This window comes from Carcharhinus amblyrhynchos, chromosome 23 (genome assembly GCF_965287045.1).
Source record: "Carcharhinus amblyrhynchos chromosome 23, sCarAmb.v2.hapA, whole genome shotgun sequence".
NCBI lineage: Eukaryota > Metazoa > Chordata > Chondrichthyes > Carcharhiniformes > Carcharhinidae > Carcharhinus > Carcharhinus amblyrhynchos.
This window is the reverse complement of record NC_137346.1, coordinates 13,263,661-13,282,336: the sequence shown is the minus strand read 5'-3', so window position 1 is coordinate 13,282,336 and position 18,676 is coordinate 13,263,661. Positions and strand designations below refer to the sequence as shown.

Below are 18,676 nucleotides of genomic sequence, written 5' to 3'. Positions count from 1 at the left end.
TAGTGTGAAATCCGTCTAATCGCCGCACTTTGGCACCTGTTCAGGTCAATGCACCTGACCAGCACATTTTTTTAGACTGTGGGAGGAAACCGGAGCACCCAGAGAAAAACCCACACAGACATGGGGAGAACGTGCAAACTCGACACAGTGACTCAAGCTGGGAATCAAACTGGGGTGCCTGACGCTGTGAAGCAACAGTGCTAACCAGTGTGCCACAGGGTAAATATATGGGGTTAGGGGAATAGGACCTGGGTGGAACTGTGGTCGGTGCAGTCTCGACGGGCCGAATGGCCTCCTTCTGCACTGTAGGGATTCTAGGATTGATAGAACACACAAAACACAAGAGCAGTAACGCCTCTCCCCTGCAATTGACTGCCTAGGATTGCATCTCTCCCTTTCGGGAGGGGAGGGCGATGTAGCCTGACGCTATGGGAAGGCGTTACCCACACGACTGCTGCCTCGTTCTGCTGATTTCTTCCCTTTTCCCTCCCACTCCCGTTCCTGGAATGGTTGGCAGGGAGCAGGCACCTGTCTGCGCCTAGCGGCACTGGGCGAACAGTGCACACACACATACACATAACACACGCGCAAGAGGAAGCATCAACCAATCTGTGACAGCAAACTGAATATCCTCAGTCTCTAGAAAGAGACTGGAGAGGGGGAGAGAGAGTGGCAGAGACAGCACACTGGTTACTGCGAGCATTCCAGTTTATATTCGGGGTGTGCGGATTCGGATTAATCCCAAGGTGGCTAAAGAGTCATCATTTCTTATTTATTAGACATCAGTAACTAGCTGGTCAGCTCCAAGTGCCTGATGCCAGATTATTTTCTAAACTGATCTCACTCGGACTTTTGTTTTGATGTGAAGATTTTATAAGGGAGGACGGAGGGGGAGGGTTTTTGGGAGGAAAAAAAGAACTCCCCCCAACCCTCATCCCCACCCCCTTCCCCACCAAAAAGAGAGAAAACAAAACAAAAATTCTCAGTTGTCTTCCAGATGCATTCGCTGTTGGATCGGAAAAAGAAAGAAGCGGGAGCGGAGCTGGGCTTCGTGGACATGCCAGCGGACAGCCTGCTGCCCCAAGCCCAGAGGATGTGGACGTGTGTGGGCTGCCTGTGGGTGTTGCTCTCCTCCTGCCTGGTCGCTGTCTGCAGCTTCAGCTTCATCTCGCCCGCCTGGATAGTCAAGGAGAAGAGCAAAGACTCAGTGAGCTTCGGCCTCCTCTGGCACTGCTCCGAGACCGTCTACAACTGTTACACTTTCGGCGGCCTGGGCAGTTTCGCTGACATTCCCTCAGGCTCTTGGCAGGTGAGTTTGCTGCTCTCGCGGTTATTTATTTATTTCTGTTATTGTTGCTGTCTCTTGTCTATTTAGTTCCTGTTGTTTAGTTTTGCTCTGTATTTAATATATTTGTTATTCTTGTTGTCTTGTTTTTTGTTAGTGTTTTTTCTGTTTTGCCTATTTTGTTTCTTTTTGCTCTCTATTTTGTTTCGTTTATGTGTCATTTTTGTTCTCTCTCTTTCAGTCTGTTATCCCTGTTCTCTCTCTGTTAGTTTAGTTGCTATTTCTTGCTCTCTCTCTTTTAGTTTGTGTTATTCCTTTTTTCATTTGTTATTCCTGTTCCCCCTTTTTAGTTTGAGTTAATCCTTTTTTTAGTTTATTGTTATTCTTGTCCTCTCTTTTTTACTTTGCTATTTCTTGTTCTCATTTTTAAAATTTATTTGTTATTCCTGTTCCCACTTTTTTGGTTTGTGTTAATTTTTTTTAGTTTATTGTTATTCTTGTTCTCTCTTTTTTACTTTGCTATCTCTTGCTTTTTTTTTAAATTTATTTGTTATTCTTGCTCCCCACCCCAAGTTTTGTTTTGACCGAAATCGGGAGGGGTCGGGTAAAAGGCTGCGAGTGAGGGGCAAAGTTGCATTCACAAGTTGTAATAAATGTGTCGCTTGGTTTGGGGGGGGAACTCCCCAGTTGTAAAAACCTTGACAAAAAGAGAGAAAAATATATAAATACATTGGATTCATATTTATGTATCACCTCAATCCGATCATTTGGTGGCATCTCTAACAGAAACCAGAGTTAAATAATTGAAGGGAGGGAGGTAAACACTAATGGTTTGCTTCCTTGTGAATCTGATTTCCCCATTTTGTTTCCTGTAAGTGACAACTCAGTGTTGTGTTTATGAATGATTTATGTCTCTCGGTGATCGGGAAAGCATTAAGGGGGGGTGGGGGCAGTGGAAGGAGGAATAACCTCCAACGGCTAATTAAAAAGTCCACTTCCCCTCGACAGCATGCAGTACTCACCCTCGCTCCCCTATGTATCCGTGTGTCTCCCAGCTGGGAATTTCAGCGCTGCCGACTTCAATTCGCAAGATTAAAAAGTGACAGTGGGATTTCTGTTATTATTTGGATTGAGAATCTATTGCCCAAGATCTCTCCTCGCGTTCTCTAAACCCGGCTACTAAGTTACCCGCTGTTTGCTTGTGTGCGTTGACTGAAGATCTTGATGTATCAGTGTATCAGTTTATGATCAGTGATGTGCGTTCGGCGCTTGGATTTAACTAGAAGGTATCTCTCTGCGCTTACAGGTCAACGCCTTTAGTGAGAATTGTCACTGTCTCCGCAGTTAATGCAATCGCAATATATTAGGACTTTCACCTTCCAATGATAGTGGATCAGTTTTGGGCGGATTCTCTCTCGTCTTATATGTGCCAGCTTTCCGGACAAGCGTTGAGACAGTTAGAATTAAATGAGTCTCATTAGTCGACAGCTCTTTCGCATTGAATATGCCGCGCTCTAGTTCAATCTAGACCAGCAGGAGGAGCAGTATTTCACTCTGATCTTTCACCAGACACACCGCTGCACTGTTTACATCTCTAACTCAATTGAACCCAATAGAAAACTAGCATATGCAGGTACAGCAGGTGACAAGGAAGATGAATGGAACCTTAGCATTTATTACTAAAGGAATACAGTATAAAAGTAGTGAGTTGCTGCTTTCACAATAACTTCATTGCAGTGTTAATGTAAGCCTACTTGTGACACTGATAAATAAACTTTTAAGTTTGAACTTTACTGTACAAAGCATTAGTGAGACCGCACTTAAGTTTTTTAAAAGTTTATTTTTTAATCACAAGTAAGGTTAAAAGGTGAATAACTTCTAATACTGTGTACAGTTTCCCATCCATTCCATTCCCATTTGCCAGCCTCCCATCCATTGACTCTGTCCACACTTCCCACTGTCTTGGCAAAGCAGTCAGCATAATTAAGGACCCCATGCACCCTAGGCATTTTCTCTTCCACCTTCTTCCATCGGGAAAAAGATACAAAAGTCTGTGGTCACGTACCAACTAACTCAAGAACAGCTTCTTCCCTGCTGCTGTCAGATTTTTAAATGACTTACTTCGCATTAAGTTGATCTTTCTCTACACCCTAGCTATGGCTGTAACAGCACATCCTGTGCTCCCTCTTTTCCTCTGTACAGTATGCTTTGTCTGTATATCGCGCAATAAACAATACTTTTTGCTGTATGCTAATACATGTGACAATAGTACATCAAATCAAATCAAATCAGTTTTGGTCCCCTTACTTGAGGAATGATGTAGTTGCACTGGAGACGGTCCAGAGGAGGTTCACGAGATTGATTCCAGAGGGGCAGCAAGATGGTGCAGTGGTTAGCACTGCTGCCTCACAGCACCGGGGACCCGGGTTCGATTCCCAGCTTGGGTCACTGTATGGAGTTTGCACACTCTCCCCGTGTCTGCATTGGTTTGTTCCGGGTGCTCCAGTTTCATCCCATAGTCCAAAGATATGTGGATTAAATTGATTGGCCATGCTAAATTGACCCTTAGTTTCAGGGGGATTAGCAGGCTAAATATGTGGGGTTATGGGGATAGGGTGGGATTGTTGTTAGTGCAGACTTCATGGGCTAAATGGCCTCCTTCTGCACTGTAAGTATTCTATGATCTATTAGAGGTTTGTCTTACAAAGAGAGATTGGTGTGGCTCAGGCCTATACTCTCTGGAGTTTAGAAGAATGAGAAGAGATCTGTTTGAGGTGTACAAGATTATAAAGGGGGATTGACAAAGTAGACACAGGGGAATGTTTCCTCTTGTAGGGCAATCTAGAAGAAGAGGTCATAAGTTTAGGATAAGGGTGACAGATTTTAAACACAGATGAGGAGAAATTATTTCTCAAAGGATCAAAATCTGTGGAATTCACTATCCCAGAGTGTGATGGATGCTGGGACACTGAGTAAATTTAAGGAAGAGGTGAACAGATTCTTAATTAGTAAGGGTTTATAGGGCAGGAAAGTGGAGTTGAGGCTAAGATTGTATTAAATGGCAGAGCAGGCCCGAGAGACTGAATGGCTTACTCCTGCTCCTAGTTCTTATTGTCTTATGAATAGCCACTTTGAAAAGCAGACAAAAGCTTTCTTTTTTAAACAGAATTGACCATTTCCATGCCAGGGATAATCCTGTCAGGCACCATTTCACAAGAGCATTAACTTCAGGAAATTTGTGTGTGAAGAATTGAATCTTGATTGTAAACCCATGGGTTTAAGACATTTTTCCCAGCAGTTAGAATTATACCTTGCTAACAATTTCCATAAATTGGGGGTGAAAAATAACGATATTTCAAGGGCACAAGCCCTAGGGGGTGTCATGGTGACACAGTGGTTAGCACTGCTGCCTCACAGCTCCAGGGACCTTTGGTCACTGTCAGTGTGGAGTTTGCACTTCACACAGACAGTGATCTCCCCGTGTCAGTTTCCTCCGGGTGCTTCGGTTTTCACACACAGACCAAAGATGTGTGGGTTAGGTCATTTGGCCATGCTAATTTGTCCCTTAGTGTCTCAGAATGCGTTAATTTGAGGGATCAGTGGGGTAAATACGTGGGGTTATGGGGATGGGGCCTGGGTGGGATTGTTGTTGGTGCAGGCTCAATGGGCCAAATGGCCTCCTTTTGCACTGTAGGGCTTCTAAGATTCTACTGGACCTTCATTTAGATATCTCTTGCGAACAAAAGAAGACAGTTAAAAGACGATCTGTTTGAGGTTTCATCCAAAGGACACTGAGCAAACTTCGCAGGACATACGATTGTGTCAAAACACATCACATTGTTTGTATGCTTAAAAATTATGCATAATTCTTTTGGGTCATCACTCAACCACAAAGAAAATAAAAAGGCTCGGTTAACATTTTTTCAGGAAGATTACAGTTCCTTAACCCAAAAACGTGACTAGACTTCTAACGTTTGCTATTGTTGCTCAGTAAAAGTTGGCAGTAGATTAATCACAGCTTGTGTGCTGACCATTAACAATTGGATAATTTGGAATAATTTTGTGCTTGGGGCCAGGTCTGTGTATTTAAAGGTTACACATGGATCAGGAATGATATAGGGTTGAATTGAATGGGATGTGTAGTGGTCTGCATTTGGATCAGTTTTATGCTTATCAGGGACTGACAGCGCTTGTTAGAATGGCAGGTGTTAGTTATCCATCTTTGTAATCTGGTTATATGTTGGACTACTTGTCTGTCTATTGATTCAATCTTGTTAAGCTAACCCTTTGGAGGATTCTTTGTACTCAAATGCAACAGAAATACAGTAAACACCACATGAGGTGGCACAATAGGATAGCACTGGGATAGCTATCATGCTGTCTTCACATCTACACAGACTGTAGAGTGAATAAGAAAGTATAGTATATGGGTGGCAGTGCTGGATGTCACAGTTGATCCAAATATCATTGGCATAGAAAACAAATTGGCCATGGCTTTTAATTTGATTTGATTTATTATTGTCACATGTATTGGGATACAGTGAAAAGTATTGTTTCTTGCGCGCTATACAGACAAAGCATACTATTCATAGAGAAGGAAATGAGAGAGTGCAGAACGTAATGTTACAGTCATAGCTAGGGTGTAGAGAAAGATCAACTTAATGCAAGATAGATCCATTCAAAGGTCTGATGGAAGCAGGGGAGAAACCGTTCTTGAGTCGGTCGGTATGTGACTTCAGACTTTTGTATCTTTCTCCTGACGGACGAAGGTGGAAGAGAGAATGTCCAGGGTGTGTGGGATTCTTAATTATGCTGGCTGCTTTGCCAAGGCAGAGGGAAGTGTAGACAGAGTTAGTGGATGGGAGGCTGGTTTACGTGATGGATTGGACTACATTCACAACCTTTTGTATTTTTTTTGCTGTCTTGGGCAGAACAGGAGCCATACCAACCAGAAAAAATGCTTTCTATGGTGCATCTGTGAAAGTTGGTGAGAGTCAACTGACATGCCAAATTTCCTTTGTCTTCTGAGAAAGTAGGTGGGGCTTTCTTAACTATAGTGTCGGCGTGTGGAGACCAGGACAGGTTGTTGGTGATCTGAATACCTAAAAACTTGAAGCTCTTGACCATTTCTACTTCATCCCTGTTGATGTAGACAGGGGCATGTTCTCCACTGTGCTTCCTGAAGTCGATGACAATCTCCTTTGTTTTGTTGACATTGAGGGAGAGGTTATTGTTGCCACACCAATTCACTAAATTCTCTGTCTCATTCCTGTACTCTGTCTCGTCATTGTTTGACCCACTACGGCAGTGTCGTCACTACCGTCAGTTTCTGGTCACAGCAACTTCTGCTGGGAACATGGAGATGTCAGTGTCAGATGAGCACAAGATTGCGCTTGGCTGTGATGGTTTCCATTGTGGATTAGCTAGCCGGCCACCTCTGTCTGGGCTGGCAATTTGTAAATGTGACACAGGAAATGTCAATGGAAGCGTTGCCCCTAAAGTAACTTTAGGAAGCAAGAGGTGAGGAAGGGGAAAAACATTATATCTGGAACATAAAATATTTTGTGATATTAATATTCTTTTGTACTACATAGGCAGTAACACAAGAACAAGATATTTAGTCATTCGGGAATACAGTACTCGAATATTGTTGAAAAAATTACATTTTGTCAAAGCTTTCTGTCTTGCACTCATCAGGACAATCACAAGAATACCAATGTTAGGAAAACAACAACTTTATACTATATGAGAAGAAGGTGCTGATTGGCTGGCAAGTGGACTCTAGTAGTCATGATTGTCCTGATGAGTGCAAGACAGAAAGATTCGACAAACTGGAGGCCTGTGACCAGCAGTGTGCCACAGGGATCAGTGCTGGATCCACTGTTCTTTGTCATTAATGATTTAGATGAGAATATAGGAGGCATGGTTAGTAAGTTTGCAGATGACACTAGGATTGGTGGCATAGTAGGCAATGAAGAAAATTATCTCCAATTGAACGGATCTTGGTCAATTGGGCCAGTGGGCTGACGAATGGCAGATGGAGTTTAATTTAGACAAATGCGAGGTGATGCATTTTGGTAGATTGAACCAGGGCAGGACTTACTCAGTTAATGGTAGGGCAATGGGGAGAGTTACAAAACAAAGAAACCTAGGGGTACATGTTCATAGCTTATTGAAAGTGGCGTTGCATATGGACAGAATGGTGAAGAAGGCATTAGGCATGCTTTGTTTCATCGGTCAGAGCATTGAATATAGGAGTTGGAATGTCTTGTTGAAGTTGTACAAGACATTGTGAGGCCACACTTGGAATACTGTGTGCAATTCTGGTCACCCTATTATAGAAAGGTTATTATTAAATTAGAAAGAGTGCAGAAAAGATTTACTAGGATGCGAGCAGGATTTGATGGATTGAGTTATAAGGAGAGGCTGGATTGACTGGGACTTTTTCCTCTGGAGCATAGAAGGCTGAGGAGTGTTCTTATAGAGGTCTGTAAAATAATGAAGGGCATAGATCAGCTAGGTAGTCAATATCTTTTCCCAAAGGTAGGGGAGTCTAAAACTAGAGGGCATAGATTTGAGGTGAGAGGGGGGAGATACAAAAGGTCCAGAGGGGAAATTTTTTCACACAGAGGGTGGTCAGTGTCTGGGACAAGCTGCCAGAGGTAGTAGTAGAGGTGGGTACAATTTTGTCTCTTAAAACTCATTTAGATAGTTTAGATGGGTATAGAGGGATGTGGGCCAAATGCAGGCAATTGGGATTAGCTTAGGAATTTAAAAAAAGGGCAGCATGGACAAGTTGGGCTGAAGGGCCTGTTTCCATGCTGTAAACCTCTATGACCTCTAAACTGTCTTTTTCCAATAATAAACAAGATATTTTTAACATACCGTACGCAACAGTCTCTTTGCATTGAATGATTCGGCTTGAGACATGATGGAACACCAATTATTTGAAGCAAGCTTTGTTGGGTTTAATGTAACAGCTCATTCATATTTGCTTTTTTTTTAATATTGTTCATTCTTGCTCCCCTTTGCCTTTGATGCTGAATTACACAGCGGTGCTGTCATCAGTGAACATAATAAGTTGTAAGTTAATCACCCGCTGTGCAACCCTGCCCCTCTGGCAGTGGAGCTGAACAATTTAACTTTCCCATTTGATTCCTCCCTATCTGATTGCAGTGTAGGGCTGCATGTTGGTGCAGTGGTTAGCACTGCTGTCTCACAGCGCCAGGGATCTGGATTCAATTCCAGCTTCGGGTCACTGTCTGTGCGGAGTCTCCATGTTCTCCCTGTATCTGCATGGGTTTCTTCCAGGTGCTCCGGTTTCCTCCCACAGTCCAAAAGATGTGCTGGTTAGGTGAATTGGCCATGCTAAATTCTCCCTCAGTTTACCCAAACAGCGCTGGAGTGTGGCGACCAGGAGATTTTCAGAGTAACTTCATTGAAGCCTACTTGTGACAAATAAATAAACTTTTTTTTAGTCACAAGGGAACTTTCAGAATTATCTGACTCCTTTAGATTTTAGTAGGTGATTTCATGCACAGACATCAGCTAAGGACTGAGATGTTTGGGAAGGAGGCAAAGCGACTCACCTCACAAACAGGGACATGGAGGTCCAACTCTAATCACTGAAGTTTAGAAGAGTGAGAGGGGTCCTCATAGAAACTTATAAAATTCTCTCAGGATTAGACAGCGTAGATTCAGAAAGAATGCTTCCGATGGTGAGGGAGTCCAGAACTAGTTGTCAGAACTAGTTTGAGGATAAGGGGTAAACCTTTGAGAACTGAGATGAGGAGAAATTTCTTCAGAGGATGGTGAATGTGTGGAATTCACTACCACAGAAAGTAGTTGAGGCCAAAACATTGTCTGATTTCAAGAAGAAGTTAGATATAGCTCTTGGGGCTAAAGGGACATGGGGTGGTCAGGATACTGAATTCGATGATCAGCTATGATCAAGATGAATGACGGAGCAGGCTCGAAGGGCTGAATGGCCCACTCCTGCTTCTAGTTTCTATGTTAATCATCTGGATAAGTTTAACTTCAATTATTATGAGTCACAAGTAGGCTTGCATTAACAGTGCAATGAAGCTACTGTGAAAATCCCCTAGTCGCCGCTCTCTAACACCTGTTTGGGTACACTGAGGGAGAATTTAGCACCTAACCAGCACGTCTTTCAGACAGTGGGAGGAAACTGGAGCACCTGGAGGAAACCCACGCAGACATGGGGAGAAAGTGCAGACTCTGCACCGACAGTGACCCAAGCTGGGAACTGAACCCGGGTCCCTCGCGCTGTGAGGCAGCAGTGCTAACCACTGTGCCACCACAGTGGGCTGGTTTCAAGATAGCATATGAAGAGTACTTAAACAGCAGCCCCATCATGGCCGGTGTCATAGCTTGATTGGTTCATTCTGAGGGACATGTCAGACTGCAGCTTCCTGCTTTCCATGTTTAATTGTGCGTGTGCAAAAGTTGCTGACTGATTACTGCTTAATAACAGTGAGCTTCATTTGTTATTCTTAATGCAAAAGCCAGGCCATTGTTTTTTTTCCCCTGAATTAAATTGCTGCCTGAGCCCTCAGAGCTGTGGGCTACTTAATAAAATAAAACTGTTACTAGAAAATTTTCACCTTCCGTTGTGCTCCGTGTCAGATGCTGGGAGATTTGTCAGAACCTGAGAATAATGTTTTTTGTATGTCCGATACAAGAGCAGAATCCTCCAGGGTGAATGTGCATTTGTAAACTGTCACCCACCAAGGACCCAACCACACAGTGATACGTGTATACTTACCGTGGCGTCGAAAGTGCTCAAGTGATATTTTGGTTAAATAGAGATTCAGTCTTGAAGAGATGTACTTGATTAATTAATTGTTGGAAGGACCCAGCGGAACAAAGGAAGTGCTGGCAATACTGAGCCCGCATTCAGAATGGCAAAGGTACATTGCTTTCAGCTGCCGTGATTTGTAGTAAATGCTTAACTGTAATGATGTGCGCTGTCTTTTAATCCATATGTCAAACCATCCATCGAGGAGAGCCATTGCCAGAGCAGGTGTTTGATCTTATAAGATCTCTCCAACCACAAGTTCTGTCCAAAATGCCACTGCTTCCTTATAAATTTAAGGATTTCTACAGATGTGCCTCCGAACATGTGAAATTTATGTACACACTTCAAATAACTGTACCTATGACACCCCCCCCCCCCCCCCACCCCCCACCCCCCATTATTCTGAAAAGAAGCTGGGCATTTAAGCGAGTGCGTTATTTTTCACTGTTTAACAATATTCCGAGAGGTTCTATTCACAAAGCTGGATTCATTGACCCGCACTAGCAGTTCGATAACACTTCTTTGTGTCCTCATACTTCTGCCTGATTTTACCAGTGATATTTCATTCAATTGTTTACTTGCACTGTTAGATGACTCACTTAAGTCTAATATTGCCAGTCCTGGGTACCTTGCTTCTGACTGATGCTAGATTATTTGATTATTGGCTCAAGTCTTTCGGGTCTCAGTACTACAGGGGTTTCCATCTTGAGAAAATCACTAGAACCAAGGCTTTTGCTTGGAGGATTTCATTCTAATGACCAGAGGCATGCACAATAAGACAGGATTGCAGCTGGAGTTCCCCATGATCAAGGGTCCATTATATCATACTCCTGGCGAGTGGTGGAGTAAGAGAAGAAACCTGTGGTTGTTCATTACACTGTACCTGTTGCTTGTCTACGACCAGTCAGATCATAGAATCCTTACAGTGCAGAAAGAGGCTATTCGACCCATTGAGTCTGCACAATCCCACCCAGGCCCTATCTCCATAACTACACTTATTGACCCTGCTAATCCCCTGACACTAAGGGGCAATTTAGCATGGCCAATCAACCTAACCTGCACATCTTTGGAGCACCCGGAGGAAACCCAAGCAGACACAAGGAGAACATGCAAACACCACACAAACAGTGACCCAAGCCAGGAATTGAACCTAGGTCTGTAACATTATGAGGCAGCAATGCTAACCACTCAACCACTGTGCTGCCCACTTGTAGCAAGAATGTACACCATCCATAGATAGTGGACGGGATTTTCTGGCTGTGCTTGCCCTGCAACACACAAATCCCGCCTGAGGTCACTGGATCTTTCCATGGATTGCCCTTCACCCACTACGATTCCCGTGTTGGGCAGCATGGGAAAATTCGCCCCAAGGTTTCCTCTCAATCGGAAAATGCATTTTGGGATGAGTTTATTGAAGGGAACAAACAAGATCAGTAGATGAGTTTTTTAAGAAGAGTTGGGATTGTAAGCCCTGAACTGACATCTGTACATTTCCCTGGGGAACATCTAACATTTTCCAATAGCAGAACCAGTGGCATAGTGGTATTGTCTTTTTTTTAAGCCGCCTCTTGAATACATTCAATAGTCAGCTAGAACCATGTGGTAACTGTAGTGTAACAGCCTCCTCACATTAATATATTCAACATGTAAGCTCTTGCCATGGGCTGTAAACTGTCCTCTCCTTGAGGGGCCGCAGATGAATGATCTTGAATAGAATTTAAAGTTTATTGTCTAGCATAGTTCCCTCTGGAAACAACTTCTTCTTATTTGAACATCAAATGGATCTCATATACAATTCTTTCCTGAAGAAATCAAAATCTTGCCTCTACAACTTGCGTCTTTTTGCCTGTGCTGGTTGGAGCAGTTGGAGCAATCTGTGTGGAACTGAGCTGCTCTTGATCAAAATGGCCCTAGGACAAGGGGAAGGCATCAGTGTCCTCTCATGGGAAGAGGAAATCGACCAGAATTCTCATTTTTATTCACTCTGTAGACATCTCATGCCAAATCAAAATGTTACAGATCGACGTTGGAAGAAGATAAGGCTCAACTGTGATCCTATCTTCTCAGGAAGTCATGTTTATGTCTGAAATATGGCAACTTTGTGTGCCTTTGGGTGTCCCACCACATTGGTGGCTGCATTCCAGCATGAACAAAGCCGGAAGAGGAAGAGATAATGTTGATTAGGTGGAAACTTGTATGGGAAAAAGTGTGATGACTCCGTTGTTCACTTAGCATGAGCGGTTCCACGACAAGATGTTCTGAATTAAAGCAGAGATTCAATCCATCCCCTTGTGAAGAGGAAGAGAAAGTTTAACTTTGTAATAATGTGGAGGCTATTTATATAATAATGGAAATAGTGATGGATTTCAAATAGATTTGGTTCCATCATTTGTCAGATGTTGAGGTTGATCTTTATTCAAGGATTGTGCCTTAATAATCCTATTTTACAGCAACACTATTTTGCCATCAATTTAGCATGGCCAATCAGCCTAACCCACACTTTGGAGTATGGGAGGAAACTAGAGCATCCGAAGGAAACTCACGCAGACACAGGGAGAATGTGCAAACTCCATATAGTCACCCAAGGCAGGAATCGAACTTGAGTCCCTGCTCAGCGAGACAGCAGTGCTAACCACATGCCATTGCGCTGCCCTAGTTCTAGTCTCTCCCACAAAGAGAAACAACCTTTCAGCATCCATCTTGTCAAGTCTCCTCAGGATCTTACACATTTCAGTAAGATCACCTCCCATTATACTTATTAAACTCCAATGGATACAGTCCCAGCTTGTCCAAACTTTCCTGATAAAATAGCCCTTAATCCCAGGAATCAGTAGGGTGAACCTGCTCTGATCTGCTTTCAGTGTAATTACACTCTTTTTTAAAGCAGGAGACCAAAATGTACACAATACTCTGGATGAAGTCACACTGACATGCAATAAAACTGTAGCAAAACTTCCCTACTTTTATGTTCCATTCCACTTGCAATAAACAACAGTTCATTTGCCTCACTGATCATTTGGTACACCTGCATACTAACATTGTGTGATCCTTATACCACGACACCCAGATCCCTCTGTACCACAAAGTTCTGCAATCTTTTCCCATTTAAATAATATGCTGCTCTTCTACTTTTGAAGTGTAGTTACAGTTGTAACTACACAACAAACTCCTACAAACGGCAATGTGATAATGACCAGATAGCATGTTTTGGTGATGTTGATCAAGGGATAAATATTGGCCAGGGCATCAAGAGGGCATCTCCAGCAGTGAGGCACTCCATCAGTATGCACTGGAGTGTCAGGCTAAATTTTTGTCCTCAGCACCTGTAATTGGACTTTAACCCATGACTTTCCGATAAGGGAGGCTGCTACTACACAGTGGCACTTTGGTTAGCACTGCTGTCTCACAGCGCCAGGGACCCGAGTTCAATTCCAGCCTCAGGTCATTGTCTGTGTGGAGTTTGCACGTTCTCCCTGTGTTTGTGTGGATTTTCTCCGGGTGCTCCGGTTTCCTCCCACAGTTCAAAGATGTGCGGGTTAGGTTGATTGGCCATGCTAAATTGACCCTTAGTGTCAGGGGAATTAGCAGGGTAAATATGTGGGGTTATGGGAATAGGGTCTTGGTGGGATTGTGGTTGGTGCAGACTCAATGGGTCCAATGGACTCTTTCTGTGCTATAGAGATTCTATGAATTGAGTCAATGAACCCAAAGAAAATACTGAAATAATTCACCAAACCACAATGAGATGACCAAGCAGCCAGTATGTACTTTGATTTTTTTGCTAACATAACATTTGTGATAAAATAATTCACTCTTGAAAGATGTGATTGACTGAAAGACATGAAAGATATGTTTTTCTATTTAATTTCAGAATAGGCAACTTAAAATCAGGGTGGTTACATTGCAGGAGAGGCAAGCCAGAGCTCTGGACTTCAAAACCTATTAGTAGAAAGTTTTCAAACTGAATGGCTTTCAAACTTGACAGGGAGGTTAAAATGAATGACAGGAGACTAGTTGCCCCTTATACCCTCCATTGGACTTACCATTCCATTGACAGGCAGCAGATCTGACAATGCCCATTTTACTGAAGTTACAATCATGATCCTACTGAATGGTGAAGTCTGGTTCGAGGGGCCAAATGGCCTACTCCTGCTCCTAATTTAAATGTTTGTATGTACACCCAATAAATCTACTTTTTAAAATTCTTACATGGGATCTAGGCCTTGCTGGCTGGGCCAGCATTTATCGCTCATCCCTAATTACCCTTGAACAGAATAGTTTGCTAGGCTATTTCAGAGGGTATTTGAGAGTCAACTATATTGCTGTGGCTCTGGAGTCACATGTAGGCCAGAGCAGGTAAGGATAGCAGATTTCCTTCCCTAAAGGACATTAGTGAACCTGATTCCCAACAATAAGCAATGGTGTCATGGTCATCTTTAGACTTTTAATTCCAGAATTTTATTGAATTCAAATTTCATCATCTGCTGTGGTGGGATTTGAACCTGGGTTCCCAGAGCATTACACCGGACCCCTGGATTCCTTGTCCAGTAAGAAGTCTCACAACACCAGTTTAAAGTCTATTTGGTAGCAAAAGCCACTAGCTTTCGGGCCTCTGACCCTTTGTCAGGTGAGTGGAGAGTGCCCACATCATTTCTTGTCCAGTGACAGTACTGCTATGCGACCGCCTCCCCGATATGTGGGCAGACAAAAGCTGACAAGGAAAGCTGCTGAATGTTGGTTAATAAAACAATCATCTTGTTCACTTAAAGTCCTTAGGAGAAGGGAACTTGCCCCTTCACCCAACCTGACCTTCATGGGACTCCAATGCCACTTTTCAGCATTGACTCTTAATATCCCTGGAGTAGCTGAGAATAGGAAATAAATAGCGCCTTGTAAGGGTTGTCAGTGGGCAAAGAATTTTAAAAACGTGACCTTTAGTGTTGCATTTGTTAAAAGTAGAATTTTGTGTGTGAATTGTACCATTGTTTTTAAATAAACATTACTGTGTGACACAGAGATTTCTTTCTCCCCCCTGTGCACTGGCTCCCTTAGATGCTGCCATATTTACCTTGATTTCATGTACCGTCAACAGAGCTTTTAAAGGTTGACTTATAAGGTTTTCCATGAGCCAGCTGGGCTTTGCTTCCCTTTCCGAGCAGGTTTATCAATTTATTGTCAGTCTAACGCTGAATTGTGCGTATTCGTACAGTGGCCTCGAACGTATGAGGCATCCTGTTGTGATTTCTGAAACACATTTTGCTTAAGACCCTTACATCTTCACAGAGAGGAGACAATGAGGCAATCTTCCCCACTGGCCTGCATTGAAAGGCACATCTCAAAGATGACAGGAGATGTTTCAAGTCATGGTACCACCCACTGCCTGCTCCTCACACACACACACACACACACACACACACACATATATAAAACCGTACATCACCAATTAAGAATAAATCTTCTCTGTGCATTTAACATTTCATCCCGATGATTGGGTTGGGCGGCACGGTGGCACAGTGGTTAGCACTGCTACCTCACGGCGCCAGGGACCCAGGTTCAATTCCTGGCCTTGGGTCACTGTCTGTGTGGAGTTTGCAAGCTCTCCCTGTGTCTGCATGGGTTCCCGCCGGGTGCTTCAGTTTCCTCCCACAGTTCAAAAGATGTTAGGGTGATTGGCCATATTAAATTGACTCTAGTGTCAGGGTAAATATGTGAGTTGGACGAATAGGGCCTGGGTAGGATTGTGGTCAATGCAGACTCAATGAGCCGAAATTATCCTTTCTATGAACTGGGGGAAAGGATTTTCATTGTAATTGCTTGACACTGAGGAGCTAAGAGTGGCCTGACTCAGCAAAGACATTTCAGAAACAGCCAAATACATTCATTAAAAAGAAAGATCTTGCATTTCTATGCCACTTTTCATGACATCAGGAAGTCCCACAGGCGCTCCAAGCCAATTAAGTACTTCTAAGAAATGACAGTTATAACTTGGGGAAAGGCAGCGGCAATTCTCTGCCCTGCGAGGTCCCATAAACAGCAATGCCATATATCACCAGATTAATACTGAAAGAAAACTCTACTGTGCCACGATATTACTTTCTCCATTGGTTTCTCTGAATATGAATTGGCCAAACATTTAAAGAGTAAAAACTCAAAATTAGGAAAGCCAACTGACTTTTCCAAAACCGAGCCATCCCTGACACAGTACCGTAGTAGGCCTCAGGCTTCATTTACACCAGACACCAACCAGACGCAGGTAACAACCCCAAAAGGCACGTTTGAATTTGGGGTTTGAGTGGTGGCTGGGAGCAGCCCATAGTTTGAAAGTGAAGCTGCTCCAAGGTAAGGTCAGGCAAGTACTTTCTAAAAATTTACTTTCTGGCAGATGCCTGTACCTTTAATCCTTGTAGGCTAGGGCTGTACCTAGTCCCAGCATTGGCTGCTCATAGAAACCCTACAGCTCAGAAGGAGGCCATTCAGTCCATCAAGTCTGCACCGACAACAATCTCACCCAGGTCCTATCTCTGCCAACCCACGTGTTTACCCTCACTAATCTCTCTAACTGACACATCCCCGGATACAAAGGGGCAATTTTAGCATGGCCAATCAACCTAATCCGCACACCAGCTATGACTGTAACACTACATTCTACACTCTCTCCTTTCCTTCTCTGTGAATGATATGTTTTGTCTCTGTAGCGTGCAAGAAACAGTACTTTTCACTGTATGCCAGTACATGTGACAATAGTAAATCAAATCAAAAACAAGACATTAAAATACATTTTCAACATGTAAAACATTGAGAAGTTAAAAACATTTATTTCATTCGTTAATGGGATGTGGGCATTGCTGGCTGGGTCAGCATTTATTACCCATCCCTGTGGATCTGGAGTCACATGTAGGTTAGACCAGGTAAGGATGACAGATTTTCTTCCCTAAAAGACCTTGGTGAACCAGATGGGTTTTCCCACTGTATACTAATACCTGCTCTCTGAGCAGGGTCAACTTGCCAACCAATCAGTACCCTTCCCTCCTAGGGCATAAATTGTTGAGAGCATTTGAAATTTGGCATTCTTGCACTTGTCCTGATGAGTGCAAGATGAAAAACTTCAGCATTAGGTTTCTCCTCTTGCAGCAACATAAAACATTCCCTAAATGGACATCTGCACTGCCTGGAGCCATGAAAGTATCCAAAAGATAAACACCATGGGTGAGATTCACTGGCCTCCCAGCCATGCGATTCCTGCCGGTGGGAGCTGATGTGTTGTTTGCTAGCGGCGGGATTCTCTGTCCCCGCCGGCAAGAATCCCACAAATGGGGGTTCACTGCCGGCGTAACCAGAGAATCCTGCTGGCGTGAACAACTGGAGAGTTCCAGCCCATGTTCTTGAGGGCGCCATTGTTTGAAAACCTTGGTCAGAGAGGCAACACTGTATGAAGGGGGACATCGGGGGACATGTGATTTGACAAAGGATTCAGAGTGCATTGTGGTGGGTATGGTGAGAGCATAAGAAATAGGAGCAGGAGTAGGCCATCTAGCCCCTCGAGCCTGCCCCGCCATTCAATAAGATCATGGCTGATCTGTTGTGGCTCAGTTCCACATTCCTGCCCTCTCCCCATAACCCTTAATCCCCTTGCCTATCAAAAACCTATCAACCCGCATCTTAAAAATATTGAGCGAGGCAGCCTCCACCACTTCAACGGGCAGAGAATTCCAGAGATTCACCACCCTTTGAGTGAAGAAGTTCCTCCTCAACTCTGTTCTAAACCGCCCCCCCTTTATCCTGAGGCTGTGCCCTCTAGTCCTACTGTCCTTTCTGAGCGGGAAGAGCCTCTCCACCTCTATCCTATCCATTCCATTCAACATCTTATACATCTCAATGAGATCTCCCCTCATTCTTCTAAACTCTTAACGAGTACAAGCCTAGTTTATTCAGCCTCTCCTCATAGTTCAACCCGCTCAACTCCGGAATCAGCCTAGTGAACCTCCTCTGCACTGCCTCCAAGGCCAAAATATCCTTGCGTAAGTGCGGCGACCAAGACTGCACACAGTACTCCAGCTGCGGCCTCACCAGTGCCCTACACAGCTGCAGCAAGACTTCCCTACTTTTATATTCAATCCCCCTCGCTATGAAGGCCAGCATCCCGTTCGCCTTCCTGACCACCTGCTCCACCTGCAGGCTGGGTTCTTGCGACTCATGCACAAGGACCCCGAGGTCCCTCTGCACCGTCGCATGCTGCAGTTTTTCGCCACGTAAGTAATAATCCTTCCTACCATTATTCCTACCAAAGTGGACAACCTCACATTTGCCAACATTAAATTCCATTTGCCAGTTCCTGGCCCATTTGCCCAGCCTATCTAGATCCTTCTGCAGACTCTCCACACCCTCCGCGCAATTTGCCGTTCCACCAATCTTGGTGTCATCAGCAAATTTCGACACCATACACTCGGTTCTCTCCTCCAGATCATCTATATAAATGGTGAATAGCTGAGGCCCCAGCACCGACCCCTGGGGCACTCCACTGGTCACCAACCGCCAATCCGAATAGCACCCATTGACCCCCACTCTCTGCCTCC

The 18,676-nt window shown here is 43.9% G+C and overlaps 1 protein-coding gene across 2 annotated transcripts in view; it reads left to right on the top strand.

Moving 5' to 3' along the window:
- Nucleotides 1–18,676, top strand: part of lhfpl7 (LHFPL tetraspan subfamily member 7) — a 319,194-nt gene that overhangs the window by 43,934 nt on the left and 256,584 nt on the right. The window contains exon 2 of one of the 2 annotated variants that reach the window (XM_080210867.1): nucleotides 987–1,309. In XM_080210867.1, the coding sequence (XP_080066993.1) occupies nucleotides 998–1,309 (312 nt within the window). In that variant the 5' untranslated portion in view covers nucleotides 987–997. Of the gene's footprint in view, nucleotides 1–581; nucleotides 1,310–18,676 lie in introns of those variants that run through there. The other variant, XR_013889296.1, reaches the window with a different exon arrangement.